The sequence below is a fragment of the Cervus canadensis genome, chromosome 4 (genome assembly GCF_019320065.1).
Source record: "Cervus canadensis isolate Bull #8, Minnesota chromosome 4, ASM1932006v1, whole genome shotgun sequence".
NCBI classification, from domain to species: domain Eukaryota; kingdom Metazoa; phylum Chordata; class Mammalia; order Artiodactyla; family Cervidae; genus Cervus; species Cervus canadensis.
This window is the reverse complement of record NC_057389.1, coordinates 66,723,686-66,742,111: the sequence shown is the minus strand read 5'-3', so window position 1 is coordinate 66,742,111 and position 18,426 is coordinate 66,723,686. Positions and strand designations below refer to the sequence as shown.

General features: G+C 34.3%; 2 protein-coding genes across 2 annotated transcripts; one reads left to right on the top strand and one right to left on the bottom strand.

The window, feature by feature from the left end:
• The first annotated feature begins 2,314 nt into the window (after positions 1–2,314).
• Positions 2,315–3,262, top strand: LOC122440871 (olfactory receptor 2W3-like). Its single transcript, XM_043467554.1, has one exon. It carries the CDS (start codon positions 2,315–2,317, stop codon positions 3,260–3,262), a length of 948 nt encoding a protein of 315 aa, XP_043323489.1.
• Positions 3,263–16,919: 13,657 nt separating this feature from the next.
• LOC122440869 (olfactory receptor 2T27-like) lies at positions 16,920–17,858 on the bottom strand. The gene has a single exon (XM_043467553.1). It carries the CDS (start codon positions 17,856–17,858, stop codon positions 16,920–16,922), a length of 939 nt encoding a protein of 312 aa, XP_043323488.1.
• Between the last annotated feature and the right edge of the window lie 568 nt (positions 17,859–18,426).

The following is an 18,426-nucleotide window of genomic DNA, read 5'->3' as shown; positions in this document are numbered from 1 at the left end:
ACATGCCACATATTAGCAAATTCAAAGTTAAATGGACCACAAAACCATATAAAATCGAATGCTTAGAATATATTAGAGTTCTCTAATAGATATCCTGCAGAAAATAAATTTTGAATAAAATAATGGGCAGTTATATGTAAGGGCGTACAAAATAAAATAGATAAAATATATTCACATCCTTGACCCAAAAAGTAAAGAAGATTGTAAACTGCAGTAAGTTATTCAAATAAAAATGTCCTGAAGGAAAAAAAACCAAACAAACAGCCTGAACTAATTGAAGTAAATATATATAGAGAGATACAGAGAGAAAATAGAAAGACATGGCAAGTGAGAAGAAACCCGAGGGGAAAAAAAGCAGACCAAGAAGCAGATAATAACATACTAGAAAACCATCCCATCATCCAATTTAAGCCCAAAATAAGATGATTTAATCGGCTGTAGTAGGATAGGCGTATATAAAAAAGTCAAAAGTTGAGGTGGTAAAGATTTAAAATTGAATATGAATGAATGTCCAATCAAAATTTTTATTTGATATGATAACAGGCAGTAGGAACCCACTTCTGCACTGCCACCGAGCTAATTGTGTTCTAAGAATGGTAGTGAAATATGGCATTTTTTGATATAGTAAGTATAAAGATAAGTATGACACAAAATTTATTCCAAAGAATTAGGTAGAGAGTTTTCTGGCATAAAGTGACTTTGTTCTAAGTTGAATAAATTTGATATTATTTATTATACATCTCTTATGTAAGTGTTCAATAGCAATGCAAGAAAGACAATAATAAGTTAATCTTAAGACCTCCATAAGATCTAATCATAATCAAAAGGTAGGAATAATGCAAGGTTTGGTGAAATAAATGCCTATATACATGAATAGAGGGTATCTTAAGAAGAAAATAAGTATGTGGGGATGTATATATAGATACAAGCTATCAGAAGAGAAAGATAAAAAAAGTACTGCAAATAAAGAATGATAGAACCTTCACAGAGGAAGACTGAATCTTGCCAAAAGACTGAAAAATTTTCCCAGCAGTAATAAACCAGATAAAGAAATTGTAACTTTTCCCACTATTGAAAATCTAGTTTTAAAAATAATCTTTTCTCCAGATCCATTAGAAAGTCAGTAACTATTACAATAGCTAATTAAAATATGAATCATTGTGGTTCTCCTACTGAGTGAAGTGAAGTGAAAGTCGCTCACAAAGAGTTGTGCCTGACTCTTTGCGACCAAATGGATAGTCCATGGAATTCTCCAGGCCAGAATACTGCAGGGGGTGGTCGTTCTCTTCTCCAGGGGATCTTCCTAACTCAGGGACTGAACCCAGGTCTCCCACATTGCAGGTGGATTCCTTATCAGCTGAGCCACAAAGGAAGCCCTCTTTTACTGAAAACAAGTCAATATCCAGGTATTGGAGTTGTAGAATGAACCTGGATGTAATCTTCTACATCTTTCATAAATGGATCTGAAGGAGAGAGTGGGAGTAATTCAAAAGAGCTACATTCACAAGGTGCTATAACTTGTGTAAAGTATGGGATATGTATATGACTAAGTAATGTATTGTTTCTGAACTCTGTTGATCATAGAGGACAACTGAAGTCATCATCTGTGGTGGCATCTAAGAGATGGATAAATCACATCTGGCCCAGGTATTTAAAAATCATAGTGACCAGAGACCCCAAAATGTTCTATCAAGTCTGAGATTTAGGGGAGTAATTTGGGAGAAGTTGAAGTTTATCAGGATTAATGAATGCCAATAGCTATCAACCACTTCTAACCAGCTTCAGAAACATTCAGGAAATTTATTCAAAGAAAAGGAAAAGAAGTAAATCTAATCTTAGAATGACACCCCAACTTTGTCTCCAGGGCAAGGTATTGTACAAATGAGCAATTTTTTCTTTATGTGTATCATGGTACAGCTGCCTCAGAATCTAAAGGAAGAATATACAAATTCTCAATTTTAAGAATTATTTTCTCAAAGCTTTATAAGATTTTCACATTTAATTTTATAGGAAAATTTCCTCAGCGTATTTTATTTTCTCTATTCTTATATTCTCTTCAAAAATGATTCTATTTTTGATTTTCACTAAAACTTATTTTCTTAAATATTATTCATGTTTTATGTTTTGAGTAGTTTTCCTATAGCCAGATTATAAAATTTCTATGTAATTTCTCTGTTTATTTTTAAACTTTTAAGCTATGTCCACACATTTTCACTAAAAGTTTCAAATTTTATTAGCATGATAGGCATACAGAATGGTTAGAGGCTGTACATTATTATTTTTTTTTTTTCAGTTTTGCTGAGTTGCAGTAGAGATGGATGGAACCAATGAAAGCACCCAGGGAAATTTCATCCTTTTGGGGTTTTCTGATCAGCCCCATATAGAGAGAATCCTCTTTGTGGTTATCTTGATCGCATATCTCCTGACCCTCGTGGGCAACACCACCATCATCCTGGTGTCTCGGCTGGACCCTCACCTCCACACTCCCATGTACTTCTTCCTCACCCATCTCTCTTTCCTGGACCTTAGTTTCACCACCAGCTCCATCCCTCAGCTTCTGTATAACCTGAGTGGATGTGACAAGACCATCAGCTACACAGGCTGTGCCATCCAGCTCTTCCTCTTCCTGGGTCTGGGTGGTGTGGAATGTCTACTCCTGGCAGTCATGGCGTATGACCGGTTTGTTGCAGTCTGCAAGCCCCTGCATTACATGGTGATCATGAATCCACAGTTATGCTTGGGCTTAGTATCCCTTGCCTGGGGCTGTGGGGTGGCCAACTCTTTGATCATGTCTCCAATGACCCTGTGGTTGCCCCGCTGTGGGTACCAGAAGGTAGACCACTTCCTGTGTGAGATGCCTGCCCTAATTCGGATGGCCTGTGTCAATACAGCTGCCGTTGAAGGCATTGCCTTTATTCTTGCCATAGGCGTTGTGCTGTCACCCTTGGTGTTTATCCTGGTCTCCTACGGCTACATCGTCAGGGCTGTACTAAGTATTCAGTCATCCTCCGGGAGGCACAAGGCCTTCAACACCTGTGGCTCCCATCTCACAGTGGTCTCACTTTTCTATGGAAACATCATTTACATGTACATGCAACCAGGAGCCAGCTCCTCCAAGGACCAAGGCAAGTTCCTCACCCTCTTCTACAACATTGTCACCCCACTCCTGAACCCTCTGATCTACACCCTCAGAAACAAAGAGGTGAAGGGGGCATTGAGAAGATTGATTTTGGTAAATCTAAGTGTAAGAAAGAAATTATAATAAAAGACAATGTTAGGAATTCTGTTTTAAATGTTTTGTTCTTAAAAAACCTTTGGATGTTTAATTATTGTTTTTCATTACCACCATCTGTCAGAATTTTGGCAGAATCCTTCAGACTCTGCAACACATTCCTATCCTTTGTGCAAATCATGAAGTATACCAATTCTGATATTCAAATAATTCAAAACCAATACTTCTCAAAGTAAGGTCTATTGATCACTGTTGTTGTTCAGTGGCAAAGTCATGTCTGACTCTTTGCGACCCTGTGGACTATAGCCCACCAGGCTCTTCTGTCCATGGATTTCCCAGGCAAAAATACTGGAATGGGTTGTCATTTCCTTCTCCAGCCCTCGATCACTGCTGATGCACAAATATCTAAGAAATCCAAATACACTGTTCTAAAAAAGTAGAGACAGTAAGTAAAACTGCATTTATATTAATAAGAAATCTGGAAAGAAAACTTTGGAAGTAGAAATGAAATCTATTTTACCAGATTTTCAGAAATATTTGGTCACTAGAGTACACCGAGTAGTGGAATCTAATTATCCACTTTTTAGAAATCTTGATAGTATGCTATTAGGAACAAGGAACAAGAATTTGCATCTTACTTTCATTGTGCTACAACAAAACCCAAAACAACAATAACAACAAAAATAAAAGTTCTTTAAGCAAAGTGTGGCTATAATTCCTTTTTACCTGTTCATTAATTCAATGCCAATTATTGAATGACTTTTCTGCTTCAAACACTATATTCTAGATGCTGGAATTAAATTTCTAATCAATATTGACTAGGTTCCCAAGTTTGTAAAATTTCCTTACTGGGTGTGCCAGTAATAATAAAAAATGACAATAAAAATATAAAAAGCGTTCATTTAGTGTTGCGAAAAAAATAATTATATGTTGGAAAGTAACCATTTAGCTGTTTAAATGGGATATTCCCTGAAGGTATCTAGTGAGATATTTCAGCTGCATTTGATCATGAAAAGGGAGACCTGCAGCAATAGGAGAAGGGATGTCAAGTTCAAACTTCCTAAGGTAAGAGTAAGCATTCAAATCACAATAATGATCATCATACGTGGATTCTATTATTGACAATAAGTGTATATACTACTATCAGAGAGTTAAGAAAAGGCCAGAGCATGAAAATTTTATAGGCACTGTTAAAGAATAGGAATTTTAAGTGCAAGCACAGGAAATTGTTTAGAAAGTAAATAATCTGACTTACAGTGTTACACATCTACTCCATCTGCTCTGCAGAGAATGAATGTTATGGAACAAAGGTGAATCAATAATCTACTGCAATAAATCAGGCAACATTAGGTGACGTTTCACAGTAAGTATTACCAGTGGAAAGAGAAAAATTGTAAATAGATCGTGTATTTTATAAGATCAAACTAAGGGTTTCCTGATGCCATTTATGGAGTGAAAAGAGATAAGAATCAAGAATAATTTCTTGGCTTGTAATTTGAGCAATTAGTGCTTAAAGGAAGGGATTGGTGTGTGCCTGCTAAGTAGCTTCAGTCATGTCCAACTCTTTGCAACCCTGTGGGCTGCAGCTCACCCAGGCACGTCTGTCCATGGGATTCTCCAGATAAGAGTACTAGAGTGGGTTCCCAGTGTCCTCCTTTGAACTTGTGTGTGAATGGAGTAAAAGCAAATACACAGTAGATGTAAGGATTGAAATATTTAGTTTTAGACAGGCTATATTTATAATAAATAACAGATAATCAAATGAAGATAGCAATGAGGTGGTTCTATAAACGGGTCAAGAGCTGAGTTGAGAAAGGCAAGGTTGGCAATAATCAGAATTTCCCAGTGTAAAGATGTTATTTAAAGTCTTCAGAGTTGACTGCTTACTTCTGGGGTAGAAATAGCTAAGGCAAGTGAAAAGAAGTAACTAAATTAAGAAAAAGAAAGAGACTGGAACTGAGTTCTAAAATGAACTGATGTTTAGAAATCAGGAAGAAGAAAAGGGACCAGCCAAAACCAGCAAGAATACTGGAGTGGGTTGCCATTTCCTTCTCTAGGGGATCTTCCTGACCCAGGGATAAAAACCCACATCTCCTGCACTGCAGGTGGATTCTTTACCACTGAGCCACCAGAGAAGTCCAACAACTGTATATTTACCTTTACCAAATTGTTTCTTTATTTTTATGTCACCTATAGCATATTTTCATTTCAACTTAAAGAACCTTTAGCATTTCTTGCAAGGCAGTTCTAGCAGTGATGAGCTCCTTCAGCTTTTGTCTTGAAAAGTATTTCATATTCACATCTGAAAGATAACCTTTATGGGTAGTGTATTCTTGGCTCTATTTTATTAATTTTTTTAAAGGAGACTTTTACTATACTCATTTGTTTTTATTTTTGGCTGTGCTGAGTCTTCATTGCTGCATGGGCTTTTCTATAGTGGTGACAAGTGAGGTATGTTCTCAAGTTGTGGTGCACAGGCTTCTCATTGCAGTGGCTTCTCTTGTAGAGCATGTACTCTCGGGGCTTAGTAGTTGTGGCACATGGACTCAGTAGGTGCGACTCCTGGGCTCTAGAGCATAGGCTCAATAGTTGTGGTTCACAGGTGTAGTTGGTACTTGGCATGTGGTATCTTCCCAGATCAGGGAATAAACCTATCTCTCCTGCATTGGCAGGCAGATTCTTTGCCACTGAGCTACCTGAGAAACTCTGGATTTTTATTTTTCAGTATTTAGAAAACATCATTCCATTCTTCTTGACCTGTGGACTCCATCCATACTGTTCTCCATAGTGGTTGTACCAGTATACATTCCCACTAACAGATGGGAATACCAGACCACCTGACCTGCCTCTTGAGAAACCTGTATGCAGGTCAGGAAGCCACAGTTAGAACTGGACATGGAACAACAGACTGATTCCAAATAGGAAAAGAAGTACGTCAAGGCTGTGTATTGTCACCCTACTTACTTAACTTCTATGCAGAGTACATCATGAGAAACGCTGGGCTGGAGGAAGCACAAGCTGGAATCAAGATTGCTGGGAGAAATATCAATAACCTCAGATATGCAGATGACACCACCCTTATGGCAGAAAGTGAAGAACTAAAAAACCTCTTGATGAAAGTGAAAGGGAAGAGTGAAAAAGTTGGCTTAAAGCTCAACATTCAGAAAACTAAGATCATGGCATCTGGTCCCATCACTTCACGGCAAATGGAGAAACAGTGGAAACAGTGGCTGACTTTATTTTGGGGGGCTCCAAAATCACTGCAGATGGTGATTGCAGCTATGAAATTAAAAGACGCTTACTCCTTGGAAGGAAAGTTATGACTAACCTAAACAGCATATTAGAAAGCAGAGACATTACTCTATCAACAAAGGTCCATCTAGTCAAGGTTATGGTTTTTCCAGTGGTCATGTATGGATGTGAGAGTTGGACTGTAAAGAAAGCTGAGCACTGAAAAATTCATGCTTTTGAATTGTGGTTTTGGAGAAGACTCTTGAGAGTTCCTTGGACTGCAAGGAGATCCAACCAGTCCATTCTAAAGGAGATCAGTCCTGGGCGTTCATTGGAAGGACTGATGTTGGAGCTGAAACTCCAATATTTTGGCCACCTGATTTGAAGAGCTGACTCCTTTGAAAAGGCCCTGATGCTGGGAAAGATTGAGGGCAGGAGGAGAAGGGGACGACAGAGGATGAGGTGGTTGGATGGCATCACTGACTCAATGGACATGGGTTTGGGTGGACTCTGGGAGTTGGTGATGGGCTGGGAGGCCTGGCGTGCTGCAGTTCATGGGGTTGCAAAGAGTCGGACACGACTGAGCGACTGAACTGAGCAATGTATGAGTGTTCCCTTTTCTCTACACTCCCTCCAGCATGTATTGTTTGTAGATTTTTTGAGAATGGACATTCTGACCAGTGTGAAGTGATACCTTATTGTGGTTTTGATTTGCATTTCTGTAATAGTCATACTGATTATCTTTTCCTGTACTTTTTGACATCTGTATGTCTTCTTTGGAGAAATGTCTATTTAGATTTTCTGCCCATTTTTTTTAAATTGGGTTGTTTTGTTGCTGTCGTTTCGATATTGAGCTGGTTGCATGAGCTGTTTGTATATTTTGAAGATTAATCCCTTGTGAGTTGCTTCATTTTAAGATATATTCTCCCATTGTGTTGGTTTCCTTTTTGTTTATGGTTTCCTTTTCTGTGCAAAATCTTTTAAGTTTAATTCAGTCACATTTGTTTATTTTTTCTTTTATTTTCTTTAGGAGGTAGATTGAAAAAGATATTTCTTTTTCTGAAAATTTCTGCAATTTATGTCAGAGTGTGTTCTGCATGTGTTTTTCTCTAAGAGTTTTATAGTATCTGATCTTACACTTAAGTGTTTAATCTATTTTGAGTTTATTTTTGTGCATGATGTTAGAGAACATTATAATTTCATTTTTCACACCTAGGTGTCCAGTTTTCCCAGCACCACTTATTGAAAAGACTGTATTTTTCTCCATTGTATATTCTTGACTTCTTTGTCATAGATTAATTGACCATAGGCATGTGGATTTATTTCTAGGCTTTCTATCCTGTTCTATTGATCTATTTATCTATATATTTTTGTACTTATACTGTACTGCTTTGAGTACTATAGCTTTGTATATAAACCTTCCATTTTGTAATCACGCTATGAACACTTTTTAGTTTCAAAAGTTTTTTTTTCAATTTTTTTCACATTTTCTTCATAGATAATCACATCATATGCAGTAAACACATTTTTATTTATTTCTTCCCAATCTGTAATACCTTATCTTTTCTTGTTATTGCATTAAGCAGAAATTCCAACATAATGTTGAAAAGGAGTAGTGAAAGGGGGTATCATTTTTCAAATACCTGATCTTAGTGGTAAAACAATGCTTCTCACCACAAACTATGATGTTAACTGTAGAGTTTTGTGGGAATTCTATAAGTCAAGGTATTCCTTCATTACTGAGAGTTTTTATCATGAATAAGTATTAGATTTTGTCAAGTACTTTTCCTGCATCTATTGCTATAATCATGCTATTTTCTTTTTTAGCCTGTTGATATGATAGATTACATTGAAGTTGAACTAGTCTTACATCAATTGGATAAATCTCACTTGGTAATGGTGTATAATCCTTTTTATACATCATTGGATTTAATTTGCTAATATTTTCTTGAAGATTTTTTCCTTTTGATTTACAAGAGATATTGGTCTATAGTTTTCTTTTCTTGAAACATCTCTGGTTTTGATATTAAGATAATGCATGCTTCAAAGAATGAGGTAGGAAGTAGCATTTCTGCTTCTATTTTCTGGAAAAAGTTGTAAGAGGATATGTCTAATTTATTCCTTAAATATATGGGAGAATTCACCAGTGGACCTGTCTAGGCCTGATGCTTTGTGGTTTGGAAGGATATTTATTATTAATTCAATTTGTTTAATAATGATAAGCCTATTCAGACTGTCAATTTCTTTTGCATGACTTTTGGCAAATTTTGGCTTTTAGTGAATTGGCCCTTTTCATCTAAGTTATTAAATTTGTGAGCATAGAGCTGTTCATAGTATTCTTTTATTCTGTTGAGTAGTTAAATTCCAGTTTCTTAGCAAGTTTGATGAGTATAATAAATGCAGTAGTTTATATTCCCTATACTATACATTAGCTTTCCTTCACTTATTTACTACAAATTATAAGTTTCAACCTTAACATCTGTTCAATTTGCCATCCCGTATGCCCTGATAACTTCCATTTTACTCTTTTATTTTTATGTGTTTGACTTTTTCAAATGTGACATTGTGAGTGATATGATACAACATTTGTCTTTCTCTGACTTCTCTACCATCATGTTATATAGAAATGCAGGTTTTTTTTCATATATTATTTATTGTGAATGATGAAATACACATAGAGGTGCATACATCATTCCAGTATTCTGATTTTATTTCCTTTGAGTATAAACCCAGAAATAGGATTGCTAGACTATATGGTATATTTATATTTAATTAAAAAAATATATTGTTTTCCACAGTTGCTGAACCAGTTCACATTCCCATCACTAGTGTACCAGGATCACAATTCTCCATATCTTTGCCAACACTTGTTATCTCATCTTATTGGTGATAGCCATTCTAACGGTTTTGAAGTGATGCCTCATTTTGATTTTAATATGTACTTCTGTGATGATGAGTGTTATTCAGCATTTTTTCATGTACCTGGTAGCCATATGAATATCTTCTTTAGAAAAAGTATCTCTTAAGTTCAACTGTTCATTTTTAAATTGGAATTTTTTAAACTGAGTTGAATGATTTCTGTATATATGTTTTGGAAGTAAATCCATCATCAAATATAAGATCTGCAAAAATTTTGCCCATTGTTTAGGTAGGCTTTTTATTTATTTATTTTTTTCTTTTGCTGTACATAAGCTTTTAAGGTTGATAAGTCTCACTTTTTTTGGGCATTTAGGCTGCTTCCATGTGTTGGCTATTATGAATAGTGTTTTTCTGAAAATAGAGTGCATGTTTCTTCTCAAATTATAGATTTATTCTGGATATATGCCCAGGAGTTAGATTGTTGGATCATATGGAAGTTCTATACTTAGTTTTTTGAAGAAATTCCATACTATTCTCCATTGGCTGCACCAGTTTACATTCCCACCAACAGGGCAGGAGGGTTCCTTTTTTTCCTACATTCTCCCAGGACCAGTTATTTGTAGACTTTTTGAGAATAACCATTCTCACTAGTGAGAGGTGGTACCTCACTGTGGTTTTGATTTGTATTCCTCTAATAATTAGCAACTTTGAGTGTCTTTTTATGTGCCTATTTGCTATCTGTATGTATTCTTTGGAGAAATGTTTATTTAGGTCTTCTGTCCATTTTTCGACTGGGTTGTTTGTTTTGGTTTTATTTGTTATTGAATTGTATGAGCTGTTTGAATATTTTGGAAATTAAACCCTCATTGGTCACATCATTTGCAAATGTTTCCTTCCAGTCCATAGGTTGTCTTCTCATTCTGCATATGATTTCTTTTGCTATGCAAAACTTGCAAGTTTTATTAGGCCCCATCTGTTTATTTTTGCTTTTATTTCTATCACCTTAGTAGATTGACCTAAGGAAAACAATGGTATGATTTATGTCAGAGAATGTTTTGCTTGTGTTCTCCTCTAGTAGATTTATGGAGTCATGTCTTAAGCTTTTAAGTCATTTTGAGTTTATTTTTCTATGTGGTGGGAGGGAGTGTTCTAAGTTCAATGAGTCACATGCAGATGTCCAACGTTCCCAACACAGTTATTGAAAACAATGTTTTCTCATAGTATATTCTTGCCTTATTTGTTAAAGATTGACTATTGTTCGGTTATTAAATCGTGTCCGATTCTTTGTGATCTATGCTTTCCTGTCGTTTACCATCTCCAGGAGTTTGCTTAAACTCATGTCCATTGAGTCAGTGATGCCATCCAACCATCTCATCCTCTGTCATCCCCTTCTCCTCCTGCCTTCTATCTTTCTCAGCATCAGAGTCTTGTCCAATGAATCGGCTCATCACATCAAGTGCCCGAAGTATTGGAGCTTCAGTTATAGCATCAGTCCTTCCAATGAATATTCAGGGTTGATTTCTTTTAGGATTGACTGGCTTGATCTCCTTGCTGTCCAAGAGACTCTCAAGAGTCTTCTCTGGCACTACAGTTTGAACGCATTGATTCTTCGGTGCTCAGCTCTCTTTATGGTCCAAATCTCACGTCTGTACATGACAACTGGAAAAACCATAGCTTTGACTAAACAGACTTTTATCATCAAAGTGATGACTCTGCTTTTTAATACACTGTCTAGGTTTGTCTTAGCTTTTCTTCCAAGGAGCAAGTGTCTTTTATTTTCATAGCTGCAGTCACCATCTGCAGTGATTTTGGAGCCCAAGAAAATAAAATCTCTCACTGTTTCCATTGTTTCCCCATATATTTGCCATGAAGTGATGGGACCAAATGCCATGATCTTAGCCATTTTGAATGTTAAGTTTTAAGCCATCTTTTTCACTCTCCTCTTTCACCTTCATCAAGAGGTTCTTTAGTTCCTCTTTGCTTTCTGCCATTAGGGTGGTATCATCTTCATATCTGAGATTGTTGATATTTCTCCTGACAATCTTCATTCCAGCTTGTGATTCATCCAGCATTTCTCATGATGTACTCTGCATATAAATTAAATAAGTAAAGTGACAGTATACAGTCTTGATGTACTCCTTTCCCAAGTTTGAACCAGTCCATTGTTCCATGTTTGGTTCTAATTGGATTTACTTTGGGGCTCTATTCTGTTCCTTTGACCCCAAGTTTATTTTTGTGCCAGTACTATGCCATTTTAGTTACTGTAGCTTTGGACTGTTGCATGAAATCTGGGAGGGTTATGCCTCTTGCTTTGCTCATTTCCCTCTGAATTGCGTTGGCAATTCTGCATCTTTTATGAGTCCATATAAAATTTTGAATTATTTGATCTAGCTTTGGGAAAAAAGTCATGGATATTTTGACTGGAATTATATTAACTAAAGATTTATTTGGTTGTTATGGACATTTTATTAATATTAATTATTTCAATACAAGTACTTGATATTTTTTTCACCATTTTTTAAATCCATCTTCAATTTTCTTTATCAATGTTTTATAGTTTTCAGTTTATAAATCTTTTTGCTCACTGATCAGATTTATTCCTAAATATCTTATTATATGATGTGATTTTATTTTATTTCTTAAAATTTTTATTGGTTGATTTACAATGTTGTGTTTATTTCTGTTGTACAGCAAAGTGAATCAGTTATACATACACATATACATATATCCACCTTTTTTAAGATTCTTTCCCCATGCAGGTCATTAATGTGTATTAAGGTGTATTAAGGCCCCTGTGCTATACAGTGTGGCGTTATTTGTTGTCTATGTTATATATATAGTAATGTGTACATGTCAATCACCTTTCTGATATTTCATTATTAGTATGTAGAAATATGACAGATTTCTGTGTATTAATTTTGTATCCTGCAATTTTACCAAATTCATCCTGGTAGTAGTTATTTGATGGTGTCTTTAAGATTTTCTTTGTTAAGTATCATGTCATCTGTAAAGATTGAGAGCCTCACTTGTTCCTTTCCAATTTTGATTCCTTTTTATTTATTTTTCTTGTCTGGTGCTGTGGCTAGGACTTCCAAAACTCTGTTGAAAAATAGTGGTGAGAATGGACATCGTTATCTTGTCCCAGTTTTTAGTAGGAAGGCTCTCACCTTTTCACTATTGAGTACTATGTTGGCTGTAGGTTTGTCATAATTGGCTTTTATTATTCTTGAAGTCCTTTGCTAAAATACATGTTGATAATGTTTTGCATCTAAATCTATTAGGGATATTGGTTTATAGGTTTCTGTTTGTTTTTCTTGTAGTTTCCTTATATGACTTTGATATAAGTGTTATTCTGGTCTCATAGGAGTTTGGAAGTGTTTCATCCCCTTCAGTTTTTTAGAAGAGTTTTAGAATTGGCATTAATTATGGTGGTGGTTTAGTCACTAAGTCAAGTCCAACCCCTTCCGACCCCGTGGACTGTATCCCACCAGCCTCCTCTGTCCATGTGATTCTCCAGGCAGGAATACTGGAGTGGGTTGCCATTTCCTTCCCCAGGGGATCTTCCTGACCCAGGAATCAAACCTGGGTCTCCTGCATTGCAGGCAGATGATTTACTGACTGAGCTTGAGGGAAGCATTAGTTATAATTTAATGTTTAGCAGAATTGGCGAGTGAAGAAAAGTTTCTTGGGGTTTTCTGTGTTGGGAGATTTTTGGTTACTAGTTCATTCTCAATATTAATTATTGATCTGTTGAGATTTTCTGCTTTTTTCTAATTCAGTCTTTGTAGCTGATGTGTTTCTGGGAATTTATCCATATTTTCTAGGTTATCTAATTTATCTTACTTACAGTTGCTCATTGTAGTCTTTTATGATTATATTTCTTTTGTATCTAGTGTAAGGTCTTAACTTTCTTTTGCATCTAACTTCATTTATCTGAATACTCTCTCTTTTTTTCTTAGTCTATCTGAAGGTTTGTCAATTTGGTTTATCTTTTCTAAAACCAGTTCTTAGTTTTATTAACCCATTCTATTGTTTTTTCTAGTCCCTAATTCACTTTTTCTCTTTTATTGTTATTTCCACTCTTCTGCTATCATTTTGCTTAATGGGTTCTTATTTTTCTAGTTCCTTGAAGTGAAAAGTTAGATTGTATATTTGAGATATTCCTAATTTCTTAATGTTATGCATTTATTACTCTAAAATATCTCCTCAGAGATGCTTTTGCTGCATTCCATAAATTCTGATATAATTACATTTTATTTATTTGAGAACTTTAAAATTCTCTTTTGATTTCTTTTTTGTTCCATTGCCTATCAAAAGTGTGTTTAGCTTCTACATATTTGCAAATTTTTCCAATTTTCCTTTTGTTGTTAATTTCAAGTTTCCTACCACTGTGGTCAGAAAAGATAGTTGGTATGAATCCAATCTTCTTAAATTTGCTAAGATTTATTTTGTGTCTATTCATATGATTTATCCTGGAGAATATTCTGTGTGCACTTGAGAAGAATGTGTATTCTGATACTGTTAGATGGACTATTCTATATATGTCTGTTATGTCCATTTGCTCTAATGTGTCCAGTTACAACATTCCTTTGCTGATTTTCTGTGGATAAGATATCCATTGTTGATAGTAGATTATTGAAGGCCCCTTATTATTATTATACACTTGTCTATTTTTATTTTCAGATCTTATAGTATTTGCTTAATATATTTAGGTTACTTAGGTGCTTTCATGTTGAGTGAATATATATTTACTATTGTTATATCTTCTTAAAATAGTGACCTCTTAACATGCACATACGTGTCTTGGAAAAGATATGGAAGAATAACTTTTTGATTGAAGGATGTGAAATAATTTATTTGGCAACATATACAAACATTAATTTTGAAGGAAATTACTGATAACTATTACCACAATAATGTTAATTTTTAATAAATATCAGCATTAAGAGTGTGAGAACTCATATCAAGGAAGGGTAATATAGTTGTAGCATGAGTAATTGGAAATGATTTTTGTCCATATTCTATAAAGAACTACTAAAATTAACAACAAAATGTCTAATTCATTATTATTTTTTAATAGACAAACTGTTTAAATGCAACTTCTGAAAGAATGAAGTAAAAATGGACAGTAAATATGTGAGGAATCACACAACTTCACTGGTAATCAAAAATAGGCAAATAAATAGCAACAAGACCATACAGATATACTCATCATATGCACAGAAATATATTATTTTGAAATTCATGCATTTTTTAAGGTTGTGAAATAAAAGGAATTCATGCTTGAATGAATTGAACTAGTACAATTATTTAGAAAACACTTTGGCATTATCTATTGTAGTGAGTTGAAAGATGGCACCCCAAAATTCATGTTCTTTTGGAACATGTGAATGTGGCCTTTGGAAATAGAGCTTGGCATTTGTACTTAGTTTGGGATCTCAAGATGAAATCATCGAGGATTTAGGGTGGGTTCAAAATCAAATGAGTAACATTTTTATAAGAGAAAAGACCACATTAAACTATACAAAGGAAAGAAAACCAAGTGAAGAAAAAGACAGATCAAACTTATGCTACACAAGTCAAGGAATGTCAGAAACAATCAGAAGCGAAAGAGTCTAAGAAAGATTGACACTTGAGCATTCACAGGTAGCCTTGACCAGTCAAAAACTTGTATGTCTGGACTACAGAATTGTGAGAAAGTAAATTTCTATTGTTTTAATACATCAAAGTTGGTTTTGATTTCTTATGGTGACCCTGGTAATCGAATACACATTATTAATTTTAAAATGTGCATAACTTCTCCCTAGCAAATCTACTCACAGACATATTTTTTTTTAAATCGTGTTTATTTTTACTAAGATATAGGTATACAAGTATTGATAGTGTAGTTGTTTATAATAGTGAAGAACAGAAAATGCTCCAATGTATAGTACATTTGAATGTTAAATAATTTATGCATATTGATGTTATAAAAGTTCATAAAGGTCAAAATAAATTAAAATTAAAACTTTGGAAAAAATCTGACAAGCAAAATGTTAAGTAAAGAAAACAAGACAGAATAGATAAACTATTTTTTCAATGTATATTAGGTTAAAGAAATTAAAAATTAGGTCATATTCAAGTCTTTAATCCATTTTTAGTTGATTTTTAAGTATGGTATGACATAGGTGTCTAGTTCTCATTTTTAGTGTTGTAGCTTTTAGGACTGCAGGACTATACAGCTGCAGGTCTTATAGAGACACAAGGGTGAAATATTTTTAATCTAGCTTATGTAATTCTAATTTACATTTAAAAGGCAACAACCAGTGTAAAGATAAATGAAAGTACAAAATAAATTATGTAGAGTAATAATATTTTTTAATAATAAAATTACTCAATGAAAGTTTTATAAATTCAAATATGTAATTTATGGCCACAGCATAGAACTATAAGAGAATTAATGGATGGGCTATTTTTTAATAAATTGTAAAAGGTCATGTATTCAAATATGTCAATAAGCCAAATATGTAAAAATATATAAAGATCAGAAATAATAAATGGGTAAGTATAGTATGAAAAAACCCAAAATAAAAATGTTTACACAACACACACACAAGGAAAGTTTCCAAATCAATGAAAGCTAAATGAATAAATATATCTTTCAATTATAATAAGGTCTCTATCATTTACTAACTTAATAAAATAAAAAGTGTAAAATCATATATACTAAAATTATTATTTGGGTTGTATAAACTACACATATACATACATGCATTTATTTGTTATGTTAAAATGTACATAACTCATCAATTTGATAAGAACAGAAACATTAAAAAATAATTATTTCCTTGGATTCATTATTTTCACATGTGAAAATTTATCAAGAAAAAAATAGTTTACACAAAGTGGGACCCTTAATAAAAATAAATCTATAAATTGAAAAGAAATGCTATGACAAATCTAAAAAAATAGTTAAGTACACCGGTATCATTAGTTAAGACAAATTACTATAGTTAATTAGTTAAATATTAAAAAAGTTAATATTAAAAAATATTAAAGCTAAACTATTGTGATTATAACAATTAGTAAAACAAACACACACCAGTTCCTGTATAAAATGGTGAGAATAAGAAGAAAATCTTGTGTTTGTGAGCCACACTTGAATCATATGTTCAAAATTAAATATGTTATAGTAAGAATTTAAAAAACAAAGTTCTGACCAATGTATTATAAATATTGACTTAAATATTGTTACAACTCAGTGGTTTAGGGAAAATTACTTTAAAATGTAGTAGAGAATCAATATTACTTAGGATTCACATTGTTTTATCTTGTCTAATTTTTTTAAAAAGACAGTTATTTTTTATATTGATTGCTGACTGGCAAATTGCTGACATTGCATTTTTGTTAATAAATCTGTGAGGATCTTATGAAGCATAGAAGGAAGGCATGCTGTGTTTCATTAGCAGTCCACTAAAGATAAGGTGAAGTGGTTTGGCCATGAGATGTCTACAGAAAAGTACCATTTGTTGACTATATATTTCTCATCTCTGTTACTATAAAATCTGTCTGTAACTAAGGGCAATTCTTTCTTCTCCTATTCTCAGTAGATATCAACTTATTTGGTTATTTTTCTTCTCAGTACTTTCCTGAGGGCTCCAGACATTTCTTTGTTTCTCAGACTGTAGATGAGGGGATTGAGCAAGGGCGTGAGGATGGTGTAGAAGATAGAGACCACTTTGTCCTGCTCAGCAGTGTGATAGGCTTTGGGGAGAAAATATTTGATGATGGCAGTTCCATAGAAGAGAATCACCACAATCATATGGGAAGAACAAGTTGACAAAGTCTTCCTCATCCCCATGTTTAATCCTAATCTTAAAACAGTGGAGAGAATCTGCCCATATGAGGCCATGATGGCAGATATTGGAAAGAGGAGAAATATAATACCACTGACAAAAAGACCCTTTTCATAAAGAGAAGTGTCAGCACAAACAAGTTTTAGGAGAGCTGGGATCTCACAAAAGAAATGATGGATTTCTCTGGAGCCACAATAAGGAAGATTCAGAACATAGACAACATGGATGAAGGCATTGATAAGTGCACCCAGCCAAGTGCCAGCCACCATGAAAATGCAAACTGTAGGGCGCATGAGAATTGAGTAGTGAAGGGGATGGCATATAGCCACGTAGCGGTCGTAAGCCATGACTGCCAGGAGAAGGCACTCTGCTCCCACCAGAGTCATGAAGAGGAAGAGCTGGATTCCACAGTTAGTATAGGAAATGTTGTTTCGTCCAGACAAAAAGTCAATGGCTATTTTGGGAACAAAAGTAGAGATATACAAGAGGTCCATCAAGGAAAGTTGACTGAGAAGAAAGTACATAGGAGAATGGAGATGAGAGTTCAACCAAATGAGTATCACCATCATAATATTGACAGTAAGGGCCACAAGAAAAACTAGAAAGATGAAAGTAAAAAGTAGCTTGGGGACCAGGATGCAGTGAAATAGCCCCAGGAGAACAAAGTCAGCTCCAGTGGTCCTGTTGTTCCATATCTCCATTCTTGTCCATCCCAATTCATTTCCTTGGGTAGAGTTTACAAATATCTTTAGGTCCACACTTATTTTACAATGTATCACTTTCATTTTCTTTCTTAGAAATATCAATGATATATTTTATGTATAAAGTTTTGACTACATTTAATTCTATGTCTTTACCACAGAATGTTGTCACTATCACAACTTTAGTGAAAAATTTCTTAAGACAGTTTTATAAGTACTTCTGAAGAAGTAGTCTACACTTGCAGTATTTTAAGAAAAACGTATTTAAACTTTTTGAAATTTTCTAAGTACAATTTAATTAAAAGAATAAAAAGTTTGTATCTGTATAGATCTGCCTATTTATCTATAAAAAATTCAGCACATATTTAAAGCCATTCCATGGTCTTGCATAGTTCTGATTTCCAAGTACTAAAGATAAAATAAAGATTTCAATCCTAAGTGAATAAGTAATCTTCTACACACCTATACAAAATGTGTTGAATGTTTTACATATGTCATGTTTTGATCATTATAACAACTTTCAAAGGGTAGCTTTCTTTGATTTCAAAATATGAATGTGAATCTCAAA